Source organism: Panthera uncia (assembly GCF_023721935.1).
Source record: "Panthera uncia isolate 11264 chromosome E2 unlocalized genomic scaffold, Puncia_PCG_1.0 HiC_scaffold_19, whole genome shotgun sequence".
In the NCBI taxonomy this organism is placed as follows: Eukaryota; Metazoa; Chordata; class Mammalia; order Carnivora; family Felidae; genus Panthera; species Panthera uncia.
In genome coordinates this window covers 31,168,190-31,194,505 of record NW_026057588.1, presented here as the reverse complement: position 1 = coordinate 31,194,505, position 26,316 = coordinate 31,168,190, and the positions used below count along the sequence as shown (strand labels likewise).

The following is a 26,316-nucleotide window of genomic DNA, read 5'->3' as shown; positions in this document are numbered from 1 at the left end:
AATATGCTGTCCAAATAACTACGAAAATGTTCTTAATGTCCGTCATTATTAACACGTAAAGGGGATTTGTTCTGGGGCGTTGACCTTATGCAGCTCTAGGAAGTGGCAGAGCAGTCTCTGTGAGGCACATTGTCTCGTGCGGGAACTGGAAGCCCAGAGGACGGGCAGGGAGACCTCGAACAGAGATGCTGAACATCCAGGGGCAGCTGGGACAGTTGCAGCCCAGATGCGGATTCACACCAGGAGGTGGGCTTCTGGCTAAGCAACGTGGTGAGCTACTAAATGGCTACCGCCTCATCCGGGCCCCCCAGATCTTGCACAAGAATTTGTGGCTCACCCTGACTGGGAACGGAATTCTGGGAAATGTGGTTCAGGTTAGCCAGGTCGGTACCTTACAAAGCGCCACAGTGGCTGTGCCAGGATGGCGCGACTCCAGATGAGCTTGCCTTTTTATTTTTACATGTTTTAATTCTTCACAACAAACGTGTATTATTCATATAATCTGAAAAAACATAAAGCTGTTCTCTTTGAGGCGGGGGAATAATCTTCCTTCGCTAAAAGGAACAATAAGAATTGGAGGTTCACTGTTGAGAGAGAAGATGCCATCTATTACACAGGTGAACATCAACAGCTCTTACCTGAAAGAAGGATTTACAAGATGCCCGTGTTTCAGTTCCTCTTTTGCCACAACTATTGACACTGGCTTTAAGCCCTAAAAATCCAGGTGAAGAATGAAGTACTAAGGAAGACCAGCTTCTCAATCACTGAGTGTCTTCAGTGCAGAAAAGTGCCCTGCGAACACACCATCTTTCCCGTAGATGATGTAACTGATGGAAACGTCGGAGCCTGGCCCTCCAGGAGTCTCTCCCTTCGGACGGCGAGATCCTTTTGCGTAGAGCACAGAAGCTTCTGCTGTGGTGCAGACCTTAAACACACTGAGGTTAAGGAGAAACTAATAAACACATTTTAACGCTTGCGTTGTACGAATGCTAAGAGTTAGACTGAGCGCTCCAGATTTGGAAAAGTGGGGTGGCCTCCTAGATGTCACCTACGGCCATGAGTATCTCTTTTCCAAGCGCCCTGGCGCTTTCCCCTGGGCCTTCCACTTGCAGTTATGCTACCGACAGATTGTTCACTAGAACCTCATCCCCCTCTCTCCCGCTCATGAAAACACATCAGAAAGCAAGTGAGCGAAAATAATATTGTAGGGATGACCTTTATTCAGTCTGTAGGAACTGAAAAGAAAAGGCAAACTTTGACATGTAAGCCATTATTTACAAAGTTGTTGTAATCCCACGTGTCACTGTGCTGTGAATTCTTTAAAAAAATTTTTTTTATGTTTGTTTATTCTTGAGAGAGAAATAGAGCACAAGTAAAGGAGGGGCAGAGAGAGAGAGGGAGGCACAGAATCCGAAGCAGGCTCCAGGCTCTGAGCCGTCAGCACAGAGCCCGACACGGGACTCGAACTCACCAACTGTGAGATCATGATCTGACCTGAAGTCGGATGCTTAACCAACTGAGCCACCCGGGCGCCCCTGTGGTGAAAGAATTCTGGTCTCCAAAACAGCAGACATATAGGGGTGCCTGGGTGGCTCAGTCGGTTAAGTATCTGAATCTTGGTTTTGGCTCAGGTCACAATCTCATGGATCTGACAGTGCGGAGCCTGCTTGGAATTCTGTCTCTTCCTCTCTGCCCCTCCCCTGCTGGCTCTCTCCCTGTCTCTCTCTCAAAATAAATAAACTGAAAAAACACCAAATAAACAGTACGCATGTAAACTGGCCTGGTACTGTGTGTGTGTGGGAAGACGTTAGAGCTAGTTCTAGGTACTTCTTTTTCATCTCACCCGAGAAAAATTAGTGTTTTATGACAATACTGAATATTCGTACATGTGTAAAATTTCTAGATAGCTATCCCTATCTATCTAGATACTATCTATCTGGGGTACAAAATCAAAAAAATCTTGAAACCATCAACCTAAAGGAAGTGAACCTCATTCTCTTCATTTAAATGCCAACTTTAGAGGGAGTACTTGAAGTATTAGGAGATGAAAGAAGATAAAAGCCCAATGCTTTTCCTACTGATTAATAAAATCCCAAATAAAAGCTACGGTAACAGTTGGTAATCAATGTAAAAAAACAGAGAGGAAACGAGAAGACAGTATTGGAACGAGAACAGCATCTTGCAGCTAACGATGCAGCGACCACTACCCCCCCTCGTACACACCCCCATGTATAGGTGGTAGTTGTCACATGAGCCTCACACCAGTTCAGAGAAGAGAATGTAACAAAATGGACAGCCTCTTGGCATTTTGATGTGGCCTTTAGCATCTGTTCTCTTAAAAGAAAAACAGGCAACTCATTTTATAGCTGACCCGAGAGTATTTAGGGACAGGAAAGACACATGCGAGGCTAGAATCATCTAGTTATACAGGAGCCACAACTCCAGGATGGAAAAGCAGTGGGTCCCCAGGAATGATGACATATGGCACAAGCAGCCACTCAGAAGTCTCAGGGGCCATGTGGTTTGGGGCCCGGTGTTTACCAAGGCAGGAATACCATCATCATTTAAGTCCACACTATCCTAAGGGAGTCACAGTGAAACAAAGCCATAGGCACCGGGAGGAAGTATAATGAGCCCACCCAGAACAGGACAGAAGTTTCTGTAACTTTCTAAACCGGTATGCTTAGGAAGGACAGAGTCAGCAGTCATTTATGAGTATTAAAAAACAAACACTCACTGGAAACATGGATGAACCTCGAAGACTTTATGCTAGGTGAAATGAGCCAGTTGCAGAAGGACAAATATTGTATTGTTCCACTTGTATGAACGGAGACAGAGACTGAAAGTGGCATGGTGGCCGTCAGGGGCTAGGAAGGGGGACGGGGAGTTACTCTTTAGTGGGGACAGTTTCAGTCTGGGAAGATGGCAAAGTTCTGGAGATGGGTGGTGGTGACAATTGCACAACCATGTGAATATCCTTAACGTCACTCAAGTATACACTTAAAAATGGTTAGAATGGTACACTTTATGTTGTGTGTATTTTACCACACACAAAAGCTTTTTAAAAATCACTAAGGAAGTCCATATGGGAAATGAAAAACTGAATGTGAAAAAAAAAAAAAGACAATAAAGCTTTTTTTTTTTTTTATCAAGAGAGAAATACCTGGCTCCAAGCTTAAGGCCTAGATTGCATACAATAACGATGAGTCCTACCACGCAGTTTTGAAGACACGGTCACACAGGCCACCTTGTAGCTCTCCGCGTGATGCCTAGCTCTTCCGCACTCCCCAGTACTGAGGAAGGGTCTCTTTTCTTCAGCTTGGCTCAGCCCTGTCATTCGTAATAGACAAACGAGAAGTCCCAGAAACCTGTTCTATTTGGGAAGGCTTTCTTTTGTTCTAGGCTTCGGTGGTTAATATGCTTGACAAATTTCAGAGTCTCTCTGTCTCTGTAGACCAGTGCCAAAGAGTTGTTTTCCGGATTCACTGTTAGCAGCTGAAATAAGTGAATACAGTGTCACATCAGAGCACAGAACTTGTTCTCAACTCTTTTCCTCAACGATTCACCACGGAACAGATGGTTTTCACATCATGTACTCAGACTGGTGACAGGGGATCTTTTAAAAGATCCTTTATGAGGAGGCGCTGTTGCTCTAGCTGTCAAGGCATTTCCCAACGGACCCCATTCCCATACATACCCAGAAAGGTTCTACCTCCTGCGTTTATTCCTTACTGTATCCAAAGATTTCATGGGAATGCACCATCAACTCTTATCTTCTATGGAATTTCTCAATAGGGTAGAATAAATGCCTAGTGATTACCCTTTGGCATTTTTATTCCTTGCTGAGTACTTACTACTAGAAATCAGAACCAGTGCCAGGCAGACCGTCATGCATTTATCAGCTAAGGACACTGGCAGAAGGTCATAAAAATTGGGTGTGTGAAGAATGAAAGCTTCCTTAAGAAGCAGGAAGGATAGTTTGCTATCAGAAGCAACTTACCTCTTCATCTTCACCTTTGGCAATGTAGGAAGTAAAGCCGCCATATTCTGGCTCCCAGCCTTACAAAGGGAAGACAAACCAGCATTCAGAAAGCTTTTCCTACAAGACTTCCATCATCTACTTACATCGCCCATACCAGGCTGCTCTACGACTGGGGGATCTGGGACCTCAGTGGTAACCAACTCTATGGCTTATAAGACGGAATTTACTGTTCAACCAACATCAAATAAGGAGTGAAAACTAAGAATTAAATGTAAAATACACCTGGAAGGAAAATTACATAAAAGATGCAGATCTGAGTGGGCGGGAGGGTTCTTGGAGGGAAACTGTTTTGGTCCACATCCCCCATACCTTAGTCACAGATAGAAATCCTTTGAGTTGGGGAGACTGAAGTTCATGACCCCCGAGATCCCTTCCAACAGGGTGCCTCTGTGATCTGTGATCCTGGCCAAGGTACATCACTTCTGAATTGGGTCAGGTGGAGAGCATCACCGGGAGAGACTGCCCCTCTTATGGAAACAGCTCACTGGTTTCCATAAGTTACTTCCTGACTCTTACCTTCACAGCCACAGTAGAGAAGTAAATCCAGGGCAAATTCAGTCTTGCTGTTGTCATGGATCAAAGTGTAGTGACCAGTCTTCCAACGCCTCAACTCCCCCTGGCATGTGGGAACACTTGAGTCTAAGAAAAAACCATAGAAGGCCAGAAAAAATTTAAAATAACTTGATACAACTGCTAGATTGCAAGGGAATAGTAAGCAGGAATGATCCAGCACTAAAGCAAAATCATTCCCATAATGATTTCTGACCTACTGACCTATTGTTCTGATCTATTACTGAACCAAACTAGCCTTAACAGTGACTGTCAGAAATGTACCATGTCTGACTGTTGGCGGGGGGGACGTTGATGCTCTCTTTCTTTACAGTTAGTTTCAGATAGAATATTTAGCTGCCAAAATAAAAAAAAATTATAACATGAATAAATACTATAATTTTAAACAGACTGCAGGGGTGCCTGGGTGGCTCAGTTAAGCGTCCGACTTCGGCTCAGTTTGTGATCTCACGGTTTGTGGATTTGGGCCCCACATTGGGCCCTGTGCTGACAGTTCGGAGCCTGGAGCCTGCTTCGGATTCTGTCTCCCTCTCTCTCTGCCCTTTCCCTGCTTACGCTCTGTCTTGCTCTCTCTCAAACATACACATTAAAAAATAAAAATAAAAAAAAATAGATTGCCCTACCTCCTGTTTCTCCTTTATTAACATCCTGTCTCAGTGTGATTTACTTGTTACAATTGACAAGCTGATACTACACATTATTATTAACTAAAATCCATAGTTTACATTAGGGTTCACTCCTGGTGCTCTACATTCTATTGGTCTTGATAAATGAGTAATGTCGAGTCTCCATCATGACAGTATTGGACAGAATTGGTTTTAATGCCATAAAACCCCCTGTGCTCTACCTAATTCATCCCTTCGTTCCTCCTAGTGCCTTCCAACCACTGATCTGACTCTCTCCTTAGTTCTGCCTTTTCCAGAATGTCATAGAGTTGGAATCATACAATAAGTAGCCTTTTCAGACTGGCTTCTTTCACTCAGTAATAGCACTTAATGTTCCTCTGTATCTTTTCATGGCTTGATAGCTCATTTCTTTTTAACTTCATCCTGTTGTGGTTAGAGAAGACACTTTGTATGATATCTTAAAAATTTAAATAAAATAAAGATAGGGGCGCCTGGGTGGCTCAGTCGGTTGGGCATCCGACTTCAGCTCAGGTCATGATCTTGCAGTTTGTGTGTTCGAGCCCCGCGTCGGGCTCTGTGCTGACAGCTTGGAGCCTGCAGCCTGCAGCCTGCAGCCTGCTTCAGATTCTGTGTCTCCTTCTCTCTGTCCCTTCCCCGCTCACTCTCTCTCTTTCACATAAATAAAAAATAAACATTAAAATTAAAAAAAATAATAATAAATAAATAAATAAAATAAAGATAAAGTCTATTTGATATTAGTATAGCCATTCCTCCCTGCTCTCTTTTGGTTACTACTTGCATGGAACATCTTTTTCCATCCTTTGATTTTCAATCTTTTTCTGCTTCTGGGATCTCAAGCGGGTCCCTTGTAGATAGCAGACAGTATTTTTTTTTAAAGAAATTCTTTTTTTTTTTTTTTAAACATTTTTAAAAGTTTATTTATTTTTGAGAGACAGCAGGGAAGGGGCAGAGAGGGGGACAGAGGACCCAAAGCGGGCTCCACTGACAGCAGTGAGCCCCATGTGGGTATCAAACTCATGAACCTCAAGATCATGACCTGAGCTGAAGTTGGATGCTTAACAGACTTAGCCCCCGAGGCGCCCTGACAGCAGATAGTTGAATCATGTGTTCCTGTCTGTTTTGTCAATCTCCTTCTTTTGATAGTCATTTATATTTAAAGTAATTACTAATAGAGCAGTGCCTAGGTGGCATAGTTGGTTAAGCATCGGACTCTTGATCTCAGCTCAGGTCATAATCTCGCAGTTTGTAGTTTCGAGCGCTCCATCAGGCTCTGCTCTGATGGTGCGGACACCACTTGGGATTCTGTCTCCCCTTCTCTGTGCCCCTCCCTCGCTTGTGCTTTCTCTCTCAATATGAATAAATAAAACAAGTTTTTAAAAATAATAATTACTAATAAAGAGGGAATTAATTCTGTCATTTTGCTATTTTTAAAATATTTTTATTTTAGAGAGAAAGCATGTGGCAGAGGGGCAGAGGTAGAGAGAATCTTAAGCAGGCTCATGCTCAGTGTGGAGCCCAATGTGGGGCTTTATCCCATAACCCTGGGATCATGACCTGAGCTGAAATCAAGAGACGCTCAACCCACTGAGCGACCCAGGTGCCCCTGTTTTCTAAATGCCTTATAGCTTTTTGTCCCCCATTTCCTGCATTCCTGTCTTTTGTACTTAATTGGTTTTTTGGCATTGAAACATTTAAATTACTTTCTTGTTTCCTTTTATGTATATTCTATGGCTATTTTCTTTGGTTATCACATGGGTTACGTTTAACATCCTAAAGTTATAAAGCCTCTAATTTGAACTTATGCCAGTTTAATAAAATATAAAAACTCTGCTCCTTTATAGCTTGGTCCCCACCCTTTTAAGATGATAAACTTTGCAAACAGTTACTTTTCATGTTTACCTTTTGTATTCCCTGCTCTGCTTTGGTCCAGGGACTTCCATAACAGTAGATGCTTGGTAATAGAATAAAGCATCTTTTGGCCACCTATATAGATTTTTTTTTCCTAAGCTGCAGGTTCCCATAAAAATGAAACCAAAAGGAACAGAGGCAAACAAATACCTTTTTAAACAGCCCCTGAGGCTCCACTGATCTTTACCTGATTCCTTTTAGGGTCCAAGTATAGATGCCACTTTCAATTATCAAGGAAAGCCAACCTCTATCTTAAAGAAAGGCCATCTTGGGGCACCTGAGTGACTCATTCACTTAAGTATCTGACTTCAGCTCTGGTCATGATCTCACAGTTCATGGGTTGGAGCCCCATGTCAGGCTCTGACAGTTCAGAGCCGGAGCCTGCTTTGGATTCTGTGTACCCCTTTCTCTGCCCTTCCCCTGCTTACTCTCTCTCTCTCTCTCGCTCTCAAAAATAAAGTAAAAAAACATTAAAAAAAATTATTAAAGAAAGTGCTGTGTATTGACCAGTACAGGAAAAGCTACCTGGGTCTGGTGTTCTAAGTATCTGTGGTGACAAAAGCAACTGGTTAGTCCGTTTGGGAGGCCACAGAATCTGCATTACAATGCTTGTGGTTTCCCTGTCACAGTGCGGGGGGTGGGGGGGGGGGGGGGGGGGGGGGGTGGTTGGAGTTTGTTTCCATGGCGATCCCTCGTCTTTGCTGCATGGGGTCCTTCTCAAGAAATCAGAGCGGAAGCAGGGAGAGTAAAACTGAGGAGAGGAGTTGGGAAACAGATTTTCTCAACTGGTTTAGTAGGTACTGAAACATGTATGTTGAATTGGTAACTACTCAGTCACCAAATCCACAGAAGCCTTCCCTCTTAAATTTCCTATGTTTTTCTCTTTTTCATCTTGTTTGTAGATGATGAAAGACTTCCTCTACTTTTTAAAAAAATTTTAAAATTTTTTATTTTTTTAAAGTAATCTCCATAGCCAACGTGGGGCTCCAACTCAGGACCCTGAGATCAAGAGTCGCATGCTCTTGGGGTGCCTGGGTGGCTCAGTCGGTTAGCCGTCTGACTTTGGTTCAGGTCATGATCTCGCAGTTTGTGGGTTCGAGCCCCGCATCGGGCTCTGTGCTGATGGCTCAGAGCCTGGAGCCTGCTTCGGATTCTGTGTCTCCCTCTCTCTCTGCCCCTTTCCTGCTCCCACTCTGTCTCTCTCTCTCTCAAAAATAAACATTAAAAACAAAACAAAAAAAAGAATCGCATGCTCTTTCAACTGAGCCAGTCAGGCGCCCTTAGACTTCCTCTAGTTTTAATAATAATTTCCTCTGTCCATGTGCCCAAATGCAAACAAGTTTTTCTTAGCCTGCTATTGGTCCTTAGCAGACATAAGCTGCTCACCTTCCTCTCCTTGATGATGTTGTGTTTTAAAGCAGTTTGGGGCACAGCCAGTCCTATTTCTGTCCACTGTTCGTAAATCTTTAGCCTAGTAAAACATATGAGCTGCTCCTCCTATCTAGAATGTTCTTCCCATAGATCCTTGTTATTCCAATCTGAGCTCAAATAGCAGCTTCTGAGACAGGCTCTTCCAACTGCCCATTCACCTCAGAGGCCACTCGGTCGTTCCTCACACGTGACCCTACGAAAGTTTTCCGCATGGCACTTATCGTTATTTGATGTGTCCTTGTGGTTCGTGTACACGTTTAATCTTTGTCCTCTCCTACTAGAATATTAGCTCTAGGAGAGCAGAGACCTTGTTTGTTCTGTCCTCCAGTTCCTGAAACAAGCCTAGCATAGAGCAGATGCGCAAGCAATATTTGTTGGGTGAATAAATGATTGACTAGTGAGTGCTTAATGGTACACAAGGACAAATCATTTCGACAGCTTACCTCTCTTGGCTTCGTTTTCCTCTGACTCTGGGTCTGTCTGTTCACTGCTCTGTTGGTTGCTGTGGCTGACAGCCGTCTGAGGACTCTGGGGCCCAGGGGAGCTATGGCTAGTCCCTTCTTCAGTGTGATCAGCCGCAGAGGTGCCTTCGCCCTCCTTTTTGTCCTCCACCTCATCTTCCTCTGAAGGGGCCAAGAAGTGGAGTTTCAGGCCTGTGAAGTTGGAGAGCAGCAAGAACAGAGCCTCGGAGCGAAATAATTCCATGCAGTCCTTCAGGATGTTGGGAAGCTTGCTCTCCTCCGCTTTCTCATAAAACCTGGAAAGCAGCGATGCCAAGTTGTTCATCGAAGCCACAGACGTAATATCACGCATGGAATAAAAGCTGATCATTAGCTTTGTACCCCGCTGCCTAAACCTTGGCATAGCTCACTGAATCACCTGTTGTTCTAACAGTGAGGTTCTCTCGGGGCCTGCTACCAGATGGCCGTGGGGATGAAACACCACCGGGGCCAATGTCCTATTATCGGAGGTGAGCCTGGCTGACCAACAGGCAGGTGCTGAATGCAAATGTCTTGGTTCTACCTTTTGTTAGGGGGACCTCGGCTGCTCCATTTCACATCTCCTTTCTCCAAAGCCTCACAGACCTCTGCAAACTTCTCAGGCTGGAAAAGGAGCACAGAAAAAAAACAGTCAGGGACTCTCCCTGTAGTCCCACACCTGGTCTTGCAGCTGGAGCAGCTCTGCAGAATCATTCTGGCTGATTCCTAAAAGGGCCAGCCGACACTCACCCCCCCACCCCAGGCCTGATACAGTGAAGCCAGAACAAAGACTGGATAAATCATCAGCATGCCTTAGCCAAGAGATTCGAGTGTTAATCTGGACTATCTCCTTTAGCAGTTGTAGGTCTTATGTCAAATTGCTCAACATCTCAGTCGCCTGCATTTATAAAATGAAGATCACAATACAGACTTCAATCCAGAACCTATGAGGGGAAAAAAATTAAGCTGCAAAACAGCCAATGTCATTACAACGAAAATCTCTTGCAGGCCTCACTTTTATTTAATCAGCCTTATAAATATAGTAAGCCACGAACAGAGCAAGAAGCTGAATAATCTGTTGAAATATGCTCAAGAGGCTTTCTCTATAGTTGTTTAATGTAGCTTCCCAAGGAATGTTCTCAACACTGCAGCCCTATCGGCTGTAAAACAGGAACGAGGATCACAAAGCCTGATTTAGGTAAGCTCAGTAAACTAGGGTCAAACAAGTTTATTTACTATGCTTCTCAAATTCCTTAATATGCTAATGTCAGCTTTAAAATTCTGAGAGAGAGAGAGAGAGAGACAGAACATAGCGTCTCAACCTTTATCTTTCTCATGGAGGAACAGCTCTTGGGACTGCGTGTGGGGGGGAGCAGGATCACTGTGAAGCACCACACCAGCATCCATGATCTCGTGTGGCCCTCACAGTAACTCTTCAAGACGAGCAAGGCAGGTCCTATTGCAGTTTAATTGATGATGAAATGGAAGCTCAGAGAGATCTAGTGATTTGCTCGGGTTAGTAAAACCATAGAGCCAGGACATGAACACAGAGTCCTTCTGACTTCTGATATAGTTCCCTTGCCACTGAAATGGGCTACCTCATCCTTGTCAAATGCTCGTTAATAGGCGTTGACCAATTAATAATCTCTCTACTAAAAGCAATGAGCTTATAGTGAACCATATTCACCAAATGAATAGGAAGGAAAATACATACAACTCCCTCTCAGCCTAGAGGCTAGTTGTGTGTGTGTGTGTGTGTGTGTGTGTGTGTATGCACCATTAAGATTTTAGAAAACTGGGGAACACCCAAGGGACTCTTAACCCACTAAGCATACAACTGCTACCTATGTCGGCTGCTAGTACTGCTTCCATATTTTATTTGAAGAAGAGGGTGATAAAAATATTCTAATCAGGAATAAAACAAAAAAACTCCTTTAATGATGCCTATGCACCCACCCAAGAAGAGAGACAAAAGCAGAAGTTGTTAGAACAGTGAGATTTTGTTAGGATGTCCCCAAGATATACTGGACAGGATATGCTGGCTTACCTTAAGGAACTCCTTTAGGAGGATTTCGGACCTTTCTTCAAACTCTTCTTGAATTTGAACTTGGTAATCCATGTCCAGATAAGTAGGGTTGATCCAATCATATAAAATTTCATGCTTAAAAGGAGCAGATGCCAAATATGAGTTCACAGTTCTTATTGCTTTTGCACTTATGTCATTTCATAACAGTAAAATATATGCAAATCCTCACTCTATAATTTCCTCCTTGTTACACATAAAAGTGCTAGAAAACTCTGCCTGAGAAAAGATACTATCAAAAGTTTATCCAAGAAGAGCGGAAGAGCAAACGTAAAGTCTAGTTTCATTACCAGGAAAACAAACGACATGCTACAGCTTCTAGAGAAGAGGCCCGACAACCGGCATTTATCCTTACATCTTGTGGGATGTGCGGGCTCCGAGGTACAAGTGGTTCAAAGTAGTTGGGGGGTCTGGTCAGTGAAGGACCATGAAACCAGCCGCTTATAGACAAACGTGACTTTTCTTCAGACAGGACTTCAGACACCTGAAAAGAAAGGCCAGCAGCACATGAATGAACACACCAGATAAGGGGGAAGGTCACCAGCCAGGGTGCACTGACTTCCAGATCCATCACAACGGATGCGGGCACCATCTGGCCACAGGGGTCCATCGGGAAGCTGTCACGTTTTGTTAACGGGGAACTAAAAAGTATGATCCTTACATTCTATATATTTGTGGTTTACAACCGTTACCTGGTGAAAGGATACTGGAGACACTTCAAAGAAAACCAGTGTGTTCCACGAAGGGATAAGAGACTTGACAATCTGCTTCGGCTGAAAGTGTTCTGCACCAGGAGAGAAAACAACCACAAATGTGGTTTCGTTATCGTTAACCAATTCCAGGCCGCCTTGTTTCACTCCGACAATTCTCAGATTTCTAGGGGGAACTAGACGTACCCTGCAGATCCAAAACCACCACCCCCTTCCATCTGTCTCCCTCATACTTGCTGGTTTTGCTGGGTGATATCTGTTCTCACTACGCCATCCCTCTATTATTGATGAGAGCTGGAATAAATTCGGAAAGTTTTCCAGAGTCAACATCTGGTGTTGGTCCTTAGAAACCAGCCCTGGCTTCCTGTCAGATGGATTCGCCCTGGCAGACCGACGGTGCCAGGCGAATGTACACACACTCTACCTTTCCGCGGTCAGTATTCAGAAGTAGGGTCTGCCGAGTCCTGTTAATGGACTCTATCTCTGGAGTAATGACGACTCGAAGCACAACTCAGAGGCAGCTGTCAGGGCCGACATCCCTTCCCCTGCGGTTGTCACCCCACTGAATGGCTTCCGCCTCCTTAGATGAGTACACATGTTGTATGTAAGAACTCAGAAGTGGCTAGTGCCGAGGAGCATGCACTTGTCTTACCATCAACGTCGTACAGGTCCAGGGTGCCCCCCAAACTCCTGTCCCAGGGAGGAACCAGGTAAAGAATGAAGGCGATCCGGCGCCCTTCCAGCTCGTCGTCGTGGCAGAGGAGGGCATCTGCAATAGTGCAACGCACACTTTAACGTCCCGCACCGCAAGGAGCAGCTCCAGGAGCAGCTGGAGCTGACTGGATCCAGCATTTAGTATCAGTCCATTTGATACTCATCTGTAATGTGAACTCCTCCAGCTGTAAAATGACACTTATTCTCCTGGTTTATAATTGGAGACATAAAACGGGCAACACGGGGGACTCCAAAAGCACTGAAGGGCACATATAGGGACAGACCCCAGAGAGAATCACTAACAGTATTTTTGCATATATTCTTCCAGTATTTTTCCTACATACATTTGCTTTTAAAAAAACAGTATCCTACAGTGGTTATTTTGTGGCCTTTTGATTACATGGTAAGTGTCCACATCAGTATACACACCTGTCATGCTTTTTAATGGCCACGTAGTATACCATATGGATTATGAATTATCTTCCTTCCCCTTTAATCTTCCACTTGTTAATTAAGTTGTCTCCATTTGCCTTAATGAACATCACTGTACATAGACCTTTTGGTACTGATTCCCATTTATTTCTTGAGCTAAAACTTCTAAGGGCCATTTGGTGGAACTGAGCAAGGCAGGCATCTGTGTAGGGCAGGGGAGGGAAGGCATGCTATGGTGAACTGAGACTGTTCACACATGGAGGGATCATGATCGATTGATAAAGAAATCTATTGAAGATAATGGAAGCCATGGTTCTTACTGCTGAGGTAGGAAATTACAAATACGGAAATGGCAAAATCTGGGATAAACCTAAAGTGTTGAATTGCAACTGCAGGAATCAACATGAATTGAGCTTCCTATATGTGTAGATGTTTATATAGATATTTAGATATCTACATATTTCTAGATGTTGAAACACACAAAAGTGTAAATGCACGTGTGTGCACGTGTGTGTGTATATGTGCATATGTGTTTGCTGCCTCTTTTCCACTGAAAGGCCTGGGAGCGGTGACACCCTAACAGCAAAAACACCTACAATCCAGATCTTGATTTAAACAAAAATTTTTTTTTAATGTTTATTTATTTTTGAGAGAGACAGAGACAGAATGCGAGTGGGTTAGGGGCAGAGAGAGAGGGAGACGCAGAATCTGAAGCAGGCTCCAGGCTCTGAGCTGTCAGCACAGAGCCCAATGCGGGGCTCGAACTCACAAGCTGTGAGATCACGACCTGAGCCAAAGTTGGACGCTCAGCTGACTGAGCCACCCAAGCACCCCTTGATTTTTTTCTTTTTTAATGTTCATTTATTTTTGAGAGAGAGAGAGGTAGAGAGAGAGGGAGACAGAGGATCTGAAGTGGGCTCTGCACTGACAGTAGATGTGGAGCTCCAACTCGCGAACCGTGAGATCATGACCTGAGCTGAAGTCAGATGCTTAACCGACTGAGCCACCCAGATCTTGATTTTTAAGCATCATTCTTCACTAAAAGGAACTAGGGTTCTTTGGAAGAATGGCCAACTCTGGATCTAGAGCAGGGGAAATGTAAGATAAGCCTGGAAAATCTTGTTTTGCTAGAAAGTAAGATATATTAAGAATGATGGGGACACATCAAAAGGACCTGAAGTCAGTTTAAAGGGGCTCCCCTTGATCAAATCAGGGACAATATGAGCATCAGTATAATGACAGCAACTTCTTATAGCCCGTTACATAAGTAGTAATCCATAAATCCACACCGACATAAATACATGAATAAATAAATGGGAAAAGGGGAATGTTTCCTTTACAGTAGAATAACTAATAAATGTAAAAGAAATGATTTTTTATTGAAAAATATCCCCGTTTGGCAACTAGCAAGAAATATCAGAGGATGCTGGGGCACCTGGGTGGCTCAGTCGGTTAAGCGTCCAACTTTGGCTCAGGTCATGATCTTGTGGTTTGTGGGTTTGAGCCCCGTGTTGGGATCCATGCTGACAGCTCAGAGCCTGGAGCCTGCTTCGGATTCCATGTCTCCCTCTCTCTGCCCCTTCCCCACTTGTGCTCTGTCTCTCTCAAAAATAAACAAACATTAAAAAAATTTTTTTAATTAAAAAAAAAAAAAAAAAGAAAAACCTGACATTAGCCACCACCTTAATTAAGTAATCAGAGTTAGTATCACTAGACTATGACACACAGAAACCACATACCACTTGAGAAGATGCAGTAAAAAAAAAAAAACAAACAAAACAACCCCACATAATTAATTTTGTAACATTCCTACCAAAAACACACGGCTTGAATCTAATCATGAGGAAGCATCAGACAAACTCAAACTGAGGGAAGTTTTACAAAATGACTCCTCTGTAAACCTTCAGAAGCATTAAGACAATGAAAGTCAAGGAAAGACTGAGGGAGTCCAAACAGGCATGACAACTACATGCACGGTGCAATCCTGGACGGGATCCTTTGAACATGTATTTTATTTATTTTTTGTTTATTTATTTTTGAGAGGGAGCGAGCATGGGAGGTGCAGAGAGAGACAGGGGGACAGAGGATCTGTAGCAGGCTCCGGGTGACAGCAGAGAGCCTGATGCGGGGCTTGAACTCACGAACTGTGAGATCATGACCTGAGCCCAAGTCGGCCACTTCAAGCGACTGAGCCACCCAGGCGCCCCTAGATCCTTTTGCAATCAAGGACCAAATAATAGAACTTGAATGGAGCCTGAGGATTAGATGGGAGTCATGTATTAATCTCAACTTCCTGATTTTGATGGTTTATCATTATCATACAGGAGAATGTCCTTGTTGTAGGAATCAGTTGGGGGTCATGGGGCAGAACGGCAACCAAGTCCAACAGGAAATACGTTATTTGTACTATGCTTGCCACTATTCTAGAAGTTTGAAGTTATTTCAATTGAAAAGAAAAAGTTTTTTTTTTTTTTTAAAAAGGGCGTATGATAGGACTCTTCCTGTGTACCACTCAGTTACCCTCAAAAAGTTGCTACCAATTTATACTTCCCCCAATTATACTTTATATTGTGTGAGAGTAAACCCAAATCAAAACTGGACTCAGGAACACAAAACAAAATACTTTTTCTTGTAGACAAAAAAACCAAACATGTTTTCAAAAAGACATTTACATGCCCCCAAAGGGAACTGGTGACAATGGATCCTTCTGAAGAGATGGGGGACAAAAAGAAAGGGAAGGGGACTGTCAAGGTTTACGCTGTATCCTTCTATATTGAGGTTTTTTCCCTTAAGAATGTGGTTCTACGAGTAGAGTTTACAACATCACCTCTGAGTTTCCTGATACTGTACACAAAGCGGGTGTGCATGTGCAATGTCAGCATTTTCCGGAAAATATGGTCAACAGTTTTCATATTTCCACCAAAGACAACCCCTGCCTTATTATACCTTCCAGGAAGGCGGGCGTTTCGGTACATGAGCCGGTCAAGTGTTCCTTACTGAGCAGATTCTAACGCTACGCGGGGACACGCAGCCCAGGATTCTGGCACACTGGTGCTATCTTCTTGCCACTGTTAGTTAAAGCCTTTAAGACTTCCAGATGTCAAGGGCTTTATCTTGCTTACCAGAGAATTCATATTTAGCACAGGACATGTCAATAGTTGATTCCAGGTCAATCTTGGAAATGTCAGCAAGCCAAGTCCGGAAATCTTCAAACAGAACTTTCCTAGAAATGTAAACAAAGATCACTTGTTAGGCTGCAGTGAGGCCTCCATTTGGATCTAGGCCACAACTTCTTTTTCCTGGAGGCTGCAGTTTATCCTTTACTTTAAACTTGCACAGTTTAGGACTTGGAACTGAAATAAAGAGAAATAAATGCTAATCTATCTACTGTAGTCTTTTTTTCTCTGTTTTCTTCCTTTTAAATTTATGGCATGCCCTATCATGGCAGTGATTTGGCCTCTGTCATAATTTATTGCACTGATGTTCCATTCCGAGGTTACTGATTTTTAGATATGTTCTTCAGCACTAAAAGCGGCTCCACTGTTTAATGACCACTTGGGTGACGCTGTTGTAGATTAAAAACTTTAAGTTGCAATAACGGTCTATATTATGCTAACTATGTGGCACTCGGGAAAATCTTTCATAGAAGTTCTTTTTTTAAATTTATTTTTTAATGTTTACTTTTGAGAGACAGAGAGAGAAAGAGAGAATGGGAGAGGGGCAGAGATACAGAGACACAGAATCTGAAGCAGGCTCTAGGCTCTGAGTTGTCAGCAGAGCGTGACGCAGGGCTCAAACTCCCGAGCTGTGAGATCATGACCTGAGCCAAAGTCAGGTGCTTAACCAACCAAGCCACCCAGGTGTCCCTTTCATAGAGGTTCTGATGCTAGCAGGATACCACGAAAAGATGCCATTTCCATTTACCACCTAATGTGGTTCTTTGTACAGAAATCTCTTTAATACGATTTATAACTCATTCAGCTGATCAACTTTGAAATTCTATTAATCTCGATGAATTTATATCATTTTGAAAGGATTTACATTAGTTCACATTTTGCACACACAGACAATATTTTGGGGATCCTCTAAGTCCAGATGTACACAATTGAAATTCCCACCAAATGCAATTGTGCTATTCATAAATATCAAGTCTTCAGGCTGATCTGAGATTTTAATACTGAGTACCTCTTCTGCACTATACATTACCAAACCAAAAAATTTCTGTAAACTACTGTGCTACGTTAGTTCACCCAGAAGTGCCACATAACTTTAAAAACAGTTGCGAATTACATGGAATGAGCCAGCAGAGCAAAGTGCTGAACCAGGCTTGAGATGTGGGTGGCAAACATTTCTGCAAAGTCTTGATGCTTTAAACAACTATTACCAAAGCCTTAAATCCTTCTTTTACTGGTAACATTGGCTTCCTCAAGTTTATTCCATAAAAAGCCCTTCCTCTAGTCACTCTGTGAGGGTGTCACGAGGACAGGGTTATTTTCTGTCATTATTCTCACTTGTTAATTGCATTTAAGAGAGAAATTGCATTTAAGAGAGAATCCAACCGGGAAAGATAAAGGTCACCTTTCTATAAAGACCAAGGACTGCCGTCTCTCACACACTATCCAGCTGTTACCCTGTGTGTATAGAATGGAACCTCGGTCCCATAGGAAATGCTTACCAGAGGCGTGCTGTGAACTAATGAGACAATAATGCCTTAAAGCACGATCACCTCTCTTTGGAACAACGAAAGGTCTAAATAAATATGAAATGTTATGAGTTACAATTAATACATAAGCAATAGTTCAGGATTTGGAAGAAATAACAATCTGTGCAGACTGCCATCATATATAGAAATTCTGTATAGATGACAAAGTTATTACAAAGTAACACATGCTAAGGGGCGCTTGTTAAGTGTCCTTGACTCTTGATTTTGGCTCAGGTCATAATCTCATGGTTCGAGCTCCATGTTGGGCTCTCCCCCCACCTCACTGCTGACAGCATGGAGCCTACCTGGGATCCTCTTTCCCTCTCTCTCTGCCCCTCCCCAACTCGTGTGCACATGCACTCTCTCTCAAATAAACTTAAAAAACAAAACAACCCCCCCCCCAATAACATGTGTTTATTGTAGCAAAACTTGGGGAAAAAAACACTCCAGAAGTAAAAAAAAAAAAAACTGTTAAAAAAAAATCTGAAATCCTACTAGCCAGATTTAAACGTCCCATTCTTCTGCCGTTCCGTTGGTATACACATAGCCAAATAGATATCTTTCTTAAAATCATTCACACTTTGTGTATTGTTTTAACATCTTTTCTTTTGACAAGTGTATTTCATTGACTCTAATATGCCTTTGTCTGTAAGAAGTAGTATTATTTTACATTTCACTTAAAAAAATGTTGCCAATTAAACTAGGACACCATTGTAATTAGTGAGACACTGGATCTCAGCAGTGCTAAAATGGGAAAAAAGAAAATGTATCTTAGAATTGGTGAAATAGGGTTTAACTTTATCATACTCGCATGTTAAAATTCACATATGTCATAGCCAACAGCTGTAGAGTTTTCCACTTTACATTTGTGCCATTAACTATGTAAATCTCAGTGCATGGCCATTTAATTTGTATATAGTTTTTCATTATTTTAAACAACATTACAACACATAATCTTCTATGGAATTTTTGAGCTCATCCTTAATTATTTTCTTGGGATAAGTTCTCACAAGTGGACTTACACTACAAAATAATAAGCATAATTTTTAGGGTTTTGATACATCTTTCAAAACCATCATCTAAGAAAGTCGGCAGCAGTGCATAAAGGGGTCTAAACGACTGTCAACACTGGGGTTTTGAATATTTGCCAACTTAATAGGTGAAAAATGCTTCCTGCAGTTGTCTCCTTGATTACTAACAAGGTTGAACATTTTATCATTGAGAAACTGGGCCCTGGAATCAGACTGATTTGAGCTTGTATCTGAGTTCCCTCAGTTTTCATCTAGGAAGCCTTGAAGAACTTACTTCATCTCTCAGTCTGTTTCCTCCTCTACAAAAGCGTTATAATATTATATAATACTTCCCGCACCTGACAAATAGCACCAGTTGTTTACCTTAAAGCACAGATGTGAGGCTCTCTTCTCTTCTTCAAATCATCAGACTTGATCATAAAAAAGAGGAAAAAAAAAAGATTTCCTTCATAGATGAGACACACAGAGGAAAGCAGTTCAGTGAGTGCCCTGGTGGCATAGCATTGTGGGTAACAGCCCAGCCCTGAAGCCAGACTGCCTGGGTTTGACGTATGGTCTCTCCACGTGGCGGCTCTGCGACTCGGGCGACTTCCTTAACCCCCCTGTGACTTATTCAACAAATACTTAAACACTTGTGACAGTGGAGCTTATGTTATTTTTGAGGGAGACAGACAATAAACATACAAAGACAGTGGTCAGTATGAAAGAAGGGGACAAATGCGCGGGGAAAACCAGCAGGGTATGAGGGAGTAGGCATGCTCAAATGGGGAAGGGCTTCCAAGTACAAACACGGTGGCCAGGCTAGACCTCGCTGAGGGATGCATAGCCTTGAAGGAGGTTGGGAAACAGTCCAAGGGAATACCTAGGCACAGAGGATTCAAGGTCCTGAGTATGAAGCATTTCCTAGTCAAGAAATCCAAGGAGACTATGTGGCTGGAGCAGAGAGAGTACAGGGGAGAGTGGTAGGAGATGAGGCCAAGGAGGTTAAGGGGTCACCTTAGAGCTGTTCTAAGCACTTTGGCTTTCTGACAAAGAAATGAGGAACCATGGGAATTTTTGAGCAAGGGAGTATTGGGATTAAATTGCTTAAATTGCTAAAAATTGGGATAAAATTCATGTAACATAAAATTTACCATCTTAACCATCCGGAAGTATGTAATACGGTGGGTTTTAGGTTATTCACCATGTTGTGCAACCACCACTGTTGGTTCCAGAACATTTATCATCACCTCAAAAAGAAACCCCGTACCCATCAGGTGGTCACTGCACATACCCTTCTCCCCCAAGTTCCTGGCCACTGCTAGTCTACATTCTGCCTCTCTACGTGGATTTGCCTATTCCGGACATTCCATATGGACGGAATCCTACAGTCTGTGGCCTTGCGTGGCTGGCTTCTCTCAGCACATTTCCAAGTCTCCTCCTCTCCTCCATGTTACAGCAGCATTACGACGTCATACCTTTTTCTGGCTGAATAATATTCCATTGTGTGGACAGACCACACTCGTTTGTCCATTTGTCAGGTGATGGACATTTGGGTTGATTCCACTTTTTGGATATTCCGAATAATGCTGCTATGATCATTTGTGTACTAGTTTTATGTGAACGTGTCTTCAATTCTTTTGGGTCCACTGTTGTTTTAAAATAACACAACGGCTATGACTGTGGGGCTGGGCAAGGGTAAAAGCAGGGAGACTGGTTAATAGACTGATAGAATAATCCTGATGAGACACAAAGATGGCTTGGGCCAGGTGCTGGCTGTTGGCACTGGAATGGAAAGAAGTGGGTTTTTCTGGATAGGTTTTGAAGATAGAGCCTGCAGAATTTCCTGACACACGGGGTATGAGGGGAGAAGAGGACCTTAAGGTTTTTTAAGCCTGGTCCCTTGGAAAGATCGAGTTGCCATTAACTGGGATGGGTAAAATCGCAGGTGGAGCAGATTTAGGGGGAGGAGATCAGGAGTTTAGTTTTGGACTTAGGTGTGAGACACTGAACAGATAGATACCCAAGAGTAGAGGCAAAGCGAGGGTCTCCCTGGAAATGGCCCAAGGGCAAAGCCCTAAAGTACTCCATCATTGAGAAGTCAGGTACAAAAGGAAAGCCTACCAAAAGAAACCAAGGACTTGCCAGGGAGGTAGCAGGAAGCCCCAAGGCATCCGGACAGTAAAGTGAAAATGTCTCCAGGAGAAAGGAGTAACATAGTAGCTCCAGTGCTGCTGGGAGGTGGAGTAAAATGAGGCCTCAAAACTGATGACTGACTGGATTTACTAACGTAGAAGAAGTCGAGAGTGAGCTTGACAAGTGCAGCTGCAGTAGAGTTGTAGGTGAAAGGCTGAAGAAAAGTGGGCTTAACAGAGAATGGGAGAAGACATATTTAAGAAAAGTACAGGCAACTTCTAAGGAACTCTACTGTCAAGAGGAGCAGAGAGGGGCGCCTGTGTGGCTCACTCGTCCAACTCTTGATTTAGGCTCAGGTCATGATCCCAGGGTCAAGGGATCGAGCCCCATGCTGGCCTCTGCACTGAGCATGGAGCCTGTTTGAGATTCTCTCTAAAAAATTAAAAAAAAAAAAAAAAAAAAAGAGGAGCAGAGGAATAGGGTGGTGGTTGAAGGGCAAAGTCAGGTCAAGAGCACTTTTTTCTTAACATCTTTCTTTTATATGTCAAAGGGAACGATCCGGAAGAGAAGGAAAAACTGATGTAGTCCCCTCATCTGTAAAAGAGGAATAGTAATGTACCTCCTTCATAGGACTGAGGATTTAATGAATTAATAAAGTACTTAGCATGGCATAAAGCATGCACTCAATAATGTTTGTTCGGAAATATACAGAATATCAGGCAACTCTTAATGACATACTGTTCCGAAGGCTGGAAGGTATCATAGACTCAATTAAGGCAATTCATAGCACAAGCAAAGGGGATACAAAGTCTGAAGGGACAGAAGACTGAAAGCAGGTTTTATATTTACTGTCTTAGGATGAAGAAGTTCAGTCCCAAAGTGAGCATAAGTAAATATTATTCACAGCCCAGTAGAGTTCCATCAAACACCCATGTGATCTAAAGTTATCTTTTATTCCCCTCCTCATTACCCAGGGCCCTTTTTATTATTTTCCCACTCACTGACTTTACAGTTAGAAGTATTTTCATCCACCAAACTGCATTAAGTAAAAACCAGCTTTATTTCTCAATTTTAGTAATCAGAGATGCATATGGCCCTAAGTCTAACAGAGATTTATTGTTATTGAAGTTGATATAATTACAAAGGCAGATCATTATGGTTTTAATTAACCTATGTAACTTTACTAAGGATAAAAGCTTAATATTAACTGGATTTCCTGAATTATTAAGAGTTACATTGTGTATTTTATCATGTGGTTAATTCAATCACATGTGTAAGGCCCAAAGATAGACATACTGGGGGACACAATCAGCTCTAGTGCAAAAGAATAAAAGAGACAGAAATCCTGTTATTTACTCTCTTATCCCAGATAAAGAGGAATCAAAGGGTAAATGCAAAGAAAACAAAGTAGGTCTTCATGTTTTTCATTTTATCCTGTGATTCTTGAGGGTTGATGTCCATGAAGTTTTATAAGGGATTTCTAAGAGTGATGTACACCATGTACTAAAAAGATATTCCCCCCAAAACTGGGGAAACCAATGATCTAGATTTCCATACCTAGACTAGGCCCCGTCTTCTAAGAGTAGAAAATCCAGCCATGAGTTTGACATGGTCTTTCCTGCCAAATTAAACCGTCCACCAAAAAAGGAATAGACCTAACTCTCCTTGGACATTCTGCAGTGAGCAACATGCTGCAATACATCATGCCACCTAAAATAAAGACATGAACTCAAAAATTTAAATGGTTATTATTTTCCAACATACAGTTCTCTTTAGCATATCAATCCCCAAAATGTACCTGATCCCCTTTGTTTATAATGTACTTAACTTACTGGCTTGCTGTATTTCTTGACTATCTGTTGCCATCGTTATCACTTCTACTGTATTTTAGATTTTGAAGTCTTACAGGGCAGAGACTGTCAGAGAGTCCCACGCAATAATTACAGCACCTAATACATTGTTAACACTCAGTAAGCTTATGTGAAATCAACGAATGTTTCTTACAATGTCAAGGCAAGGACCCTCCAAGGCAAACCCAATCTAAAACTTCAAGTCCAAAGGTAATGAATGGCTTTGTGGTCAATTAATTTCTGAAGTGGAAGAGTGAAAGGGACATAAATACCTGCTGGAACTTATATAAATCGTTATACTTTTCATGGAAGTCCAAGTTCAAAAGTTCCCTCTGAAGCCCTTCCAAAAAGTTTTGGCTTTGGATGAAGTCTGGGATCACGCAGTGAAGAAAGGGTTCCATGTCCATGACAATGGCCTCTGTTGGAAGGAAAACATTACTTGTGGCTTTTTCTCCTTTTATATTTTTGACCCCTAAGTGGTATAGCAGAAAGAATACAAAAGGGAATGGTTGTGAATTCTCAGAAATCAAGTGAGTAAAGTCTAAGATTTGGAGGAAGAATTATAAGCTCTCTCTTTTTTCTTTACGCATTCAATGCTACTTTTAAAAAATATTGTTCTTAAAATACTAATTCTTAAAAGGAGTACAGGTGATATCACTAAATTAAGGTTTGTACTCCTTTTTGAGTTTTAAAAAAATGTTTACTTATTTTTGAGAGAGAGTGAGCAGTGGAGAGGCAGAAAGAGAGCGGGACAGAGAATCCAAAGAGGGCTCTGTGCTTACAGCAGCAACCCCAAAGCGGGGCTCAAACTCATAAACTGCAAGATCACGACCTGAGCCAACATCTGACGCTTAACCCACTGAGCCACCCAGGCTACCTGCTTTTTTGTTTTCGTTTCTGTTTTAGTTCAAAGATTAGCTATTGAACTGAATATATTTGATTCTTTACTGATTTCCCACACACTTAAAATGAGAGTAGCAAATTAAAAAAAAAAATGAGAATAGCAGCTCAGCTCCACAGTTGGTGGGATCCCACCCCATGTCCAGCTCTGCACTGGACAGTGCTGAGCCTGCTTGGGACTCACTCTCTCTCTCTCTCTCTCTCTCTCTCTCTCTGCCCCTCTCCTACTTGTGCTTGCTCTCTCAAAATATATACATTTTTAAAAAATGACAATAACAATAGTGGCTGGTGATTTTTCGTTGACCCTACTTTTTCTTTCCCCAAGTTACTGTTGGAGGAAGTTACAACATTCTTTTTTTTTTTTTTTTTAATCAAGCATAACTTTCCGATGCCTTGATTTCTAGCTCAACATTTTACCCACTGCTTGTAATAATAGTCACCACCACCACGACCGACCACGTGCCAAACACAGTGGTGCTGTAGACGCACGACTTCACTTCATCTCTTCAGCAAGCTGTGGTAGACACTATCCCTATTTCTATCCTACAGCCTAGGATATTGACAAGTCCCTGCGTGTATAGAGCTATCCCTTTCTATGTGCATCCAGACACCCAGGACTCACCTCTTTAAAGTACTTAACAACTGAAAGCAAACTCATGGCAATCTCTAGAAGGGAAAGCATGATGCATTAAGCAGAATTCTTATCCCCTAAGGTGGTATCTGAGGCTGAGGCTGGAATCGTTCAAGGTGGGTTCCTCCCCTTGCTCAACACTTGTTTGCTTTCATAAGTCACGCAGTCGACCTATAGGCGTGTGAAAACGATTAAGTGCAGGTGCCAGCTATCTGGCAGCTCACAACAAATGCTCTGGCTACGCTATTTTGGGATAAGCGATCATTGCCCTCGGAGGAACTACGAACTTGCATGCCCTCTGCTTCCCAAAACTCTCGGGCCTACGTTTCTTCCTCTTCTCAGATTTCTAAATCCGAACCGAACTTGGGATGATAGAGGATAGCAGGAGAGTCAGAGGTGGCCAAAGTCATACTGTCTCCAAGAGACTCTTCCCTTGTGGCCCCGCTGCCCAGGGCTCGGCTCGAGTGGCAGGACTTTCAGAGGCCCCCAGACCCCGCGCGGCAGCTCCCCCTTCACAGCACTCGGTTACCGTGACGGAACGGCGTCCTGCGGCTCCAGGCCTCAGACACCTGCTTTTTCAAGGTTTCTTCCGTGACAGCATCCGAAAACTCCGCTATCACCTCCTTCTTTCCCTTTTTCCCCGCACGGCCGGGGCCCGGCTCAGCTGGCCGTTTCCCATTCATCTTCTCTTAAGCTACAGACCCACGCCACACTGATTAAGCAGCTATACTTTCCTGGGCGGACTGCAATTCCCAGAATGCCCCCTATCCCGTGTTTCCCAGCGCCGCCCAATAGGAAGTGCGAAAGTAAGAGGAGGAGGAGCCCATTCCTGACTTACCAATGGAAACTCCAGATATTGCAGTCATCTCATCAGCGATTGGCCCAGTGGCGCTGGGCTAGGCCAGCCACCGCCTCTCCACTTCCTGCCGCCAGACGCTCCGGATGCACTTCCGGCGTGCCTTTACCTCCTCTTGCGCTCTCATGTTAATGGCGGGTGGCGTCTGCTGAGGAGAACGCGAATAACCGCTCCCGGCGCAGGGAAAGTCTCCCTGCCTGCCCCATTTCCTCTCGCCGCCAGTATTCGAGCTAGTCAGCATGTCCGTGGTGCCGCCCAATCGCTCACAAACCGGCTGGCCCCGAGGGGTCAACCAGTTCGGCAACAAGTACATCCAGCAGACGAAGCCCCTCACCCTGGAACGAACCATCAATCTGTAAGTGCGGCCTGGCCTTAGCGCGCTGCCTTCGCGGGCACTCCCTTCCTCTTTAGCGCTCCTAAAGACTCCAGATCTTCTGGCGCGTCCCTGGCCCTCGGCGGGCTCCACGCCTCCCCACCATCTCCAGTCCCGCTCGCGGACGCGCGCTTTTGAAGATCCCTCGGGGCCCTTTCCTGGTCCTTGGGCGCCACGGGGTTAGAGTCCTACTTGGGAGGAGGGTTTTCCTTTTCTGGAGAGAAGGCTTGCTCCCCTGCCCCTCCATTCAGTCATTCTAGGAAAATCCCAAGTTTGTTTTGAACTCACCCCCTCCCCACGTCTCCAGAGGTAACCTACTGGAAAATGTGTGTTTATTTTTCCTGTCCAAGGTTTCTGTTTTCACATCACGTTTGTGGTATTGTTTTTGTGTTTTTTATCTGGTATGAATGGTGTAATGTATCGTTTTTGCAGTTTTCACTTTTCTGTAGCGGTAAGCTTTCGAGATCTCGGTATGAAGTTTAGGTTTAGGTTTTTTCTCTTAACTGCTTAATTGTATCTGGGCTCTTGAATGCAGCACATTTTATTCCCGTGTTCAGAACTAGCTGGCTTACCCTATGCATTCACCTGCGGCATTGACTGCTGTAGCGACCGGAGTCAACCACCGCGTAGGCCCCAGCTTAGGGTGGATTCTGTTAGGGTTGGGCTTTCATTCAGCCCGTGGAGGGGACCAGCCTGCAGCCCCAGAGAATCCACTGTGGCCTGCGTTTTTATTTTCAACACTTTTCTGTTTAAGCCCTTCAAGCCCTTGCGTGTCGATGTCACTGACAAAAGTCATCTTGCAGTGGTGGGTAATTGGCGTTTGGGCTCTGTCTTGATCAAGA

The 26,316-nt window shown here is 43.4% G+C and overlaps 2 protein-coding genes across 3 annotated transcripts in view; one reads left to right on the top strand and one right to left on the bottom strand.

The window, feature by feature from the left end:
• Positions 1-450: 450 nt before the first annotated feature.
• Positions 451-25,015, bottom strand: OGFOD1 (2-oxoglutarate and iron dependent oxygenase domain containing 1). 2 transcript variants are annotated; one of them, XM_049622041.1, is made up of 13 exons: positions 24,775-25,015; positions 22,987-23,132; positions 19,113-19,159; positions 16,139-16,239; positions 12,523-12,639; positions 11,853-11,944; positions 11,516-11,644; positions 11,125-11,238; positions 9,622-9,701; positions 9,042-9,355; positions 4,559-4,681; positions 4,001-4,059; positions 451-3,495 (listed from the first exon to the last, which is right to left on the bottom strand). In XM_049622041.1, exons 1-13 carry the CDS (start codon positions 24,926-24,928, stop codon positions 3,334-3,336), a joined length of 1,638 nt encoding a protein of 545 aa, XP_049477998.1. In that variant the 5' UTR covers positions 24,929-25,015; the 3' UTR covers positions 451-3,333. The 2 variants fall into 2 exon arrangements, with proteins under 2 accessions (XP_049477998.1, XP_049477999.1); XM_049622042.1 differs by lacking the exons at positions 19,113-19,159; positions 24,775-25,015 and having other exon boundaries at positions 22,987-23,114.
• Positions 25,016-25,199: 184 nt separating this feature from the next.
• NUDT21 (nudix hydrolase 21) overlaps positions 25,200-26,316 on the top strand; it is a 15,253-nt gene continuing 14,136 nt past the window's right edge. The window contains exon 1 of the mRNA XM_049622046.1: positions 25,200-25,456. Coding sequence (XP_049478003.1) covers positions 25,341-25,456 — 116 coding nt within the window. The 5' untranslated portion in view covers positions 25,200-25,340. The remainder of the gene's footprint in view (positions 25,457-26,316) is intronic.

Excerpts from the sequence above, each read along its gene's own strand:
- OGFOD1 (XM_049622041.1), bottom strand. The coding sequence starts at position 24,928 with ATGAATGGGAAACGGCCAGCTGAGCCGGGCCCCGGCCGTGCGGGGAAA. Across the intron at positions 19,160-22,986 it reads ATTTATATAAGTTCCAGCAG|TCTGATGATTTGAAGAAGAG; the intron begins GTATTTATGTCC and ends TTTATGATCAAG. Across the intron at positions 12,640-16,138 it reads TGCTAAATATGAATTCTCTG|ATGCCCTCCTCTGCCACGAC; the intron begins GTAAGCAAGATA and ends GCACTATTGCAG.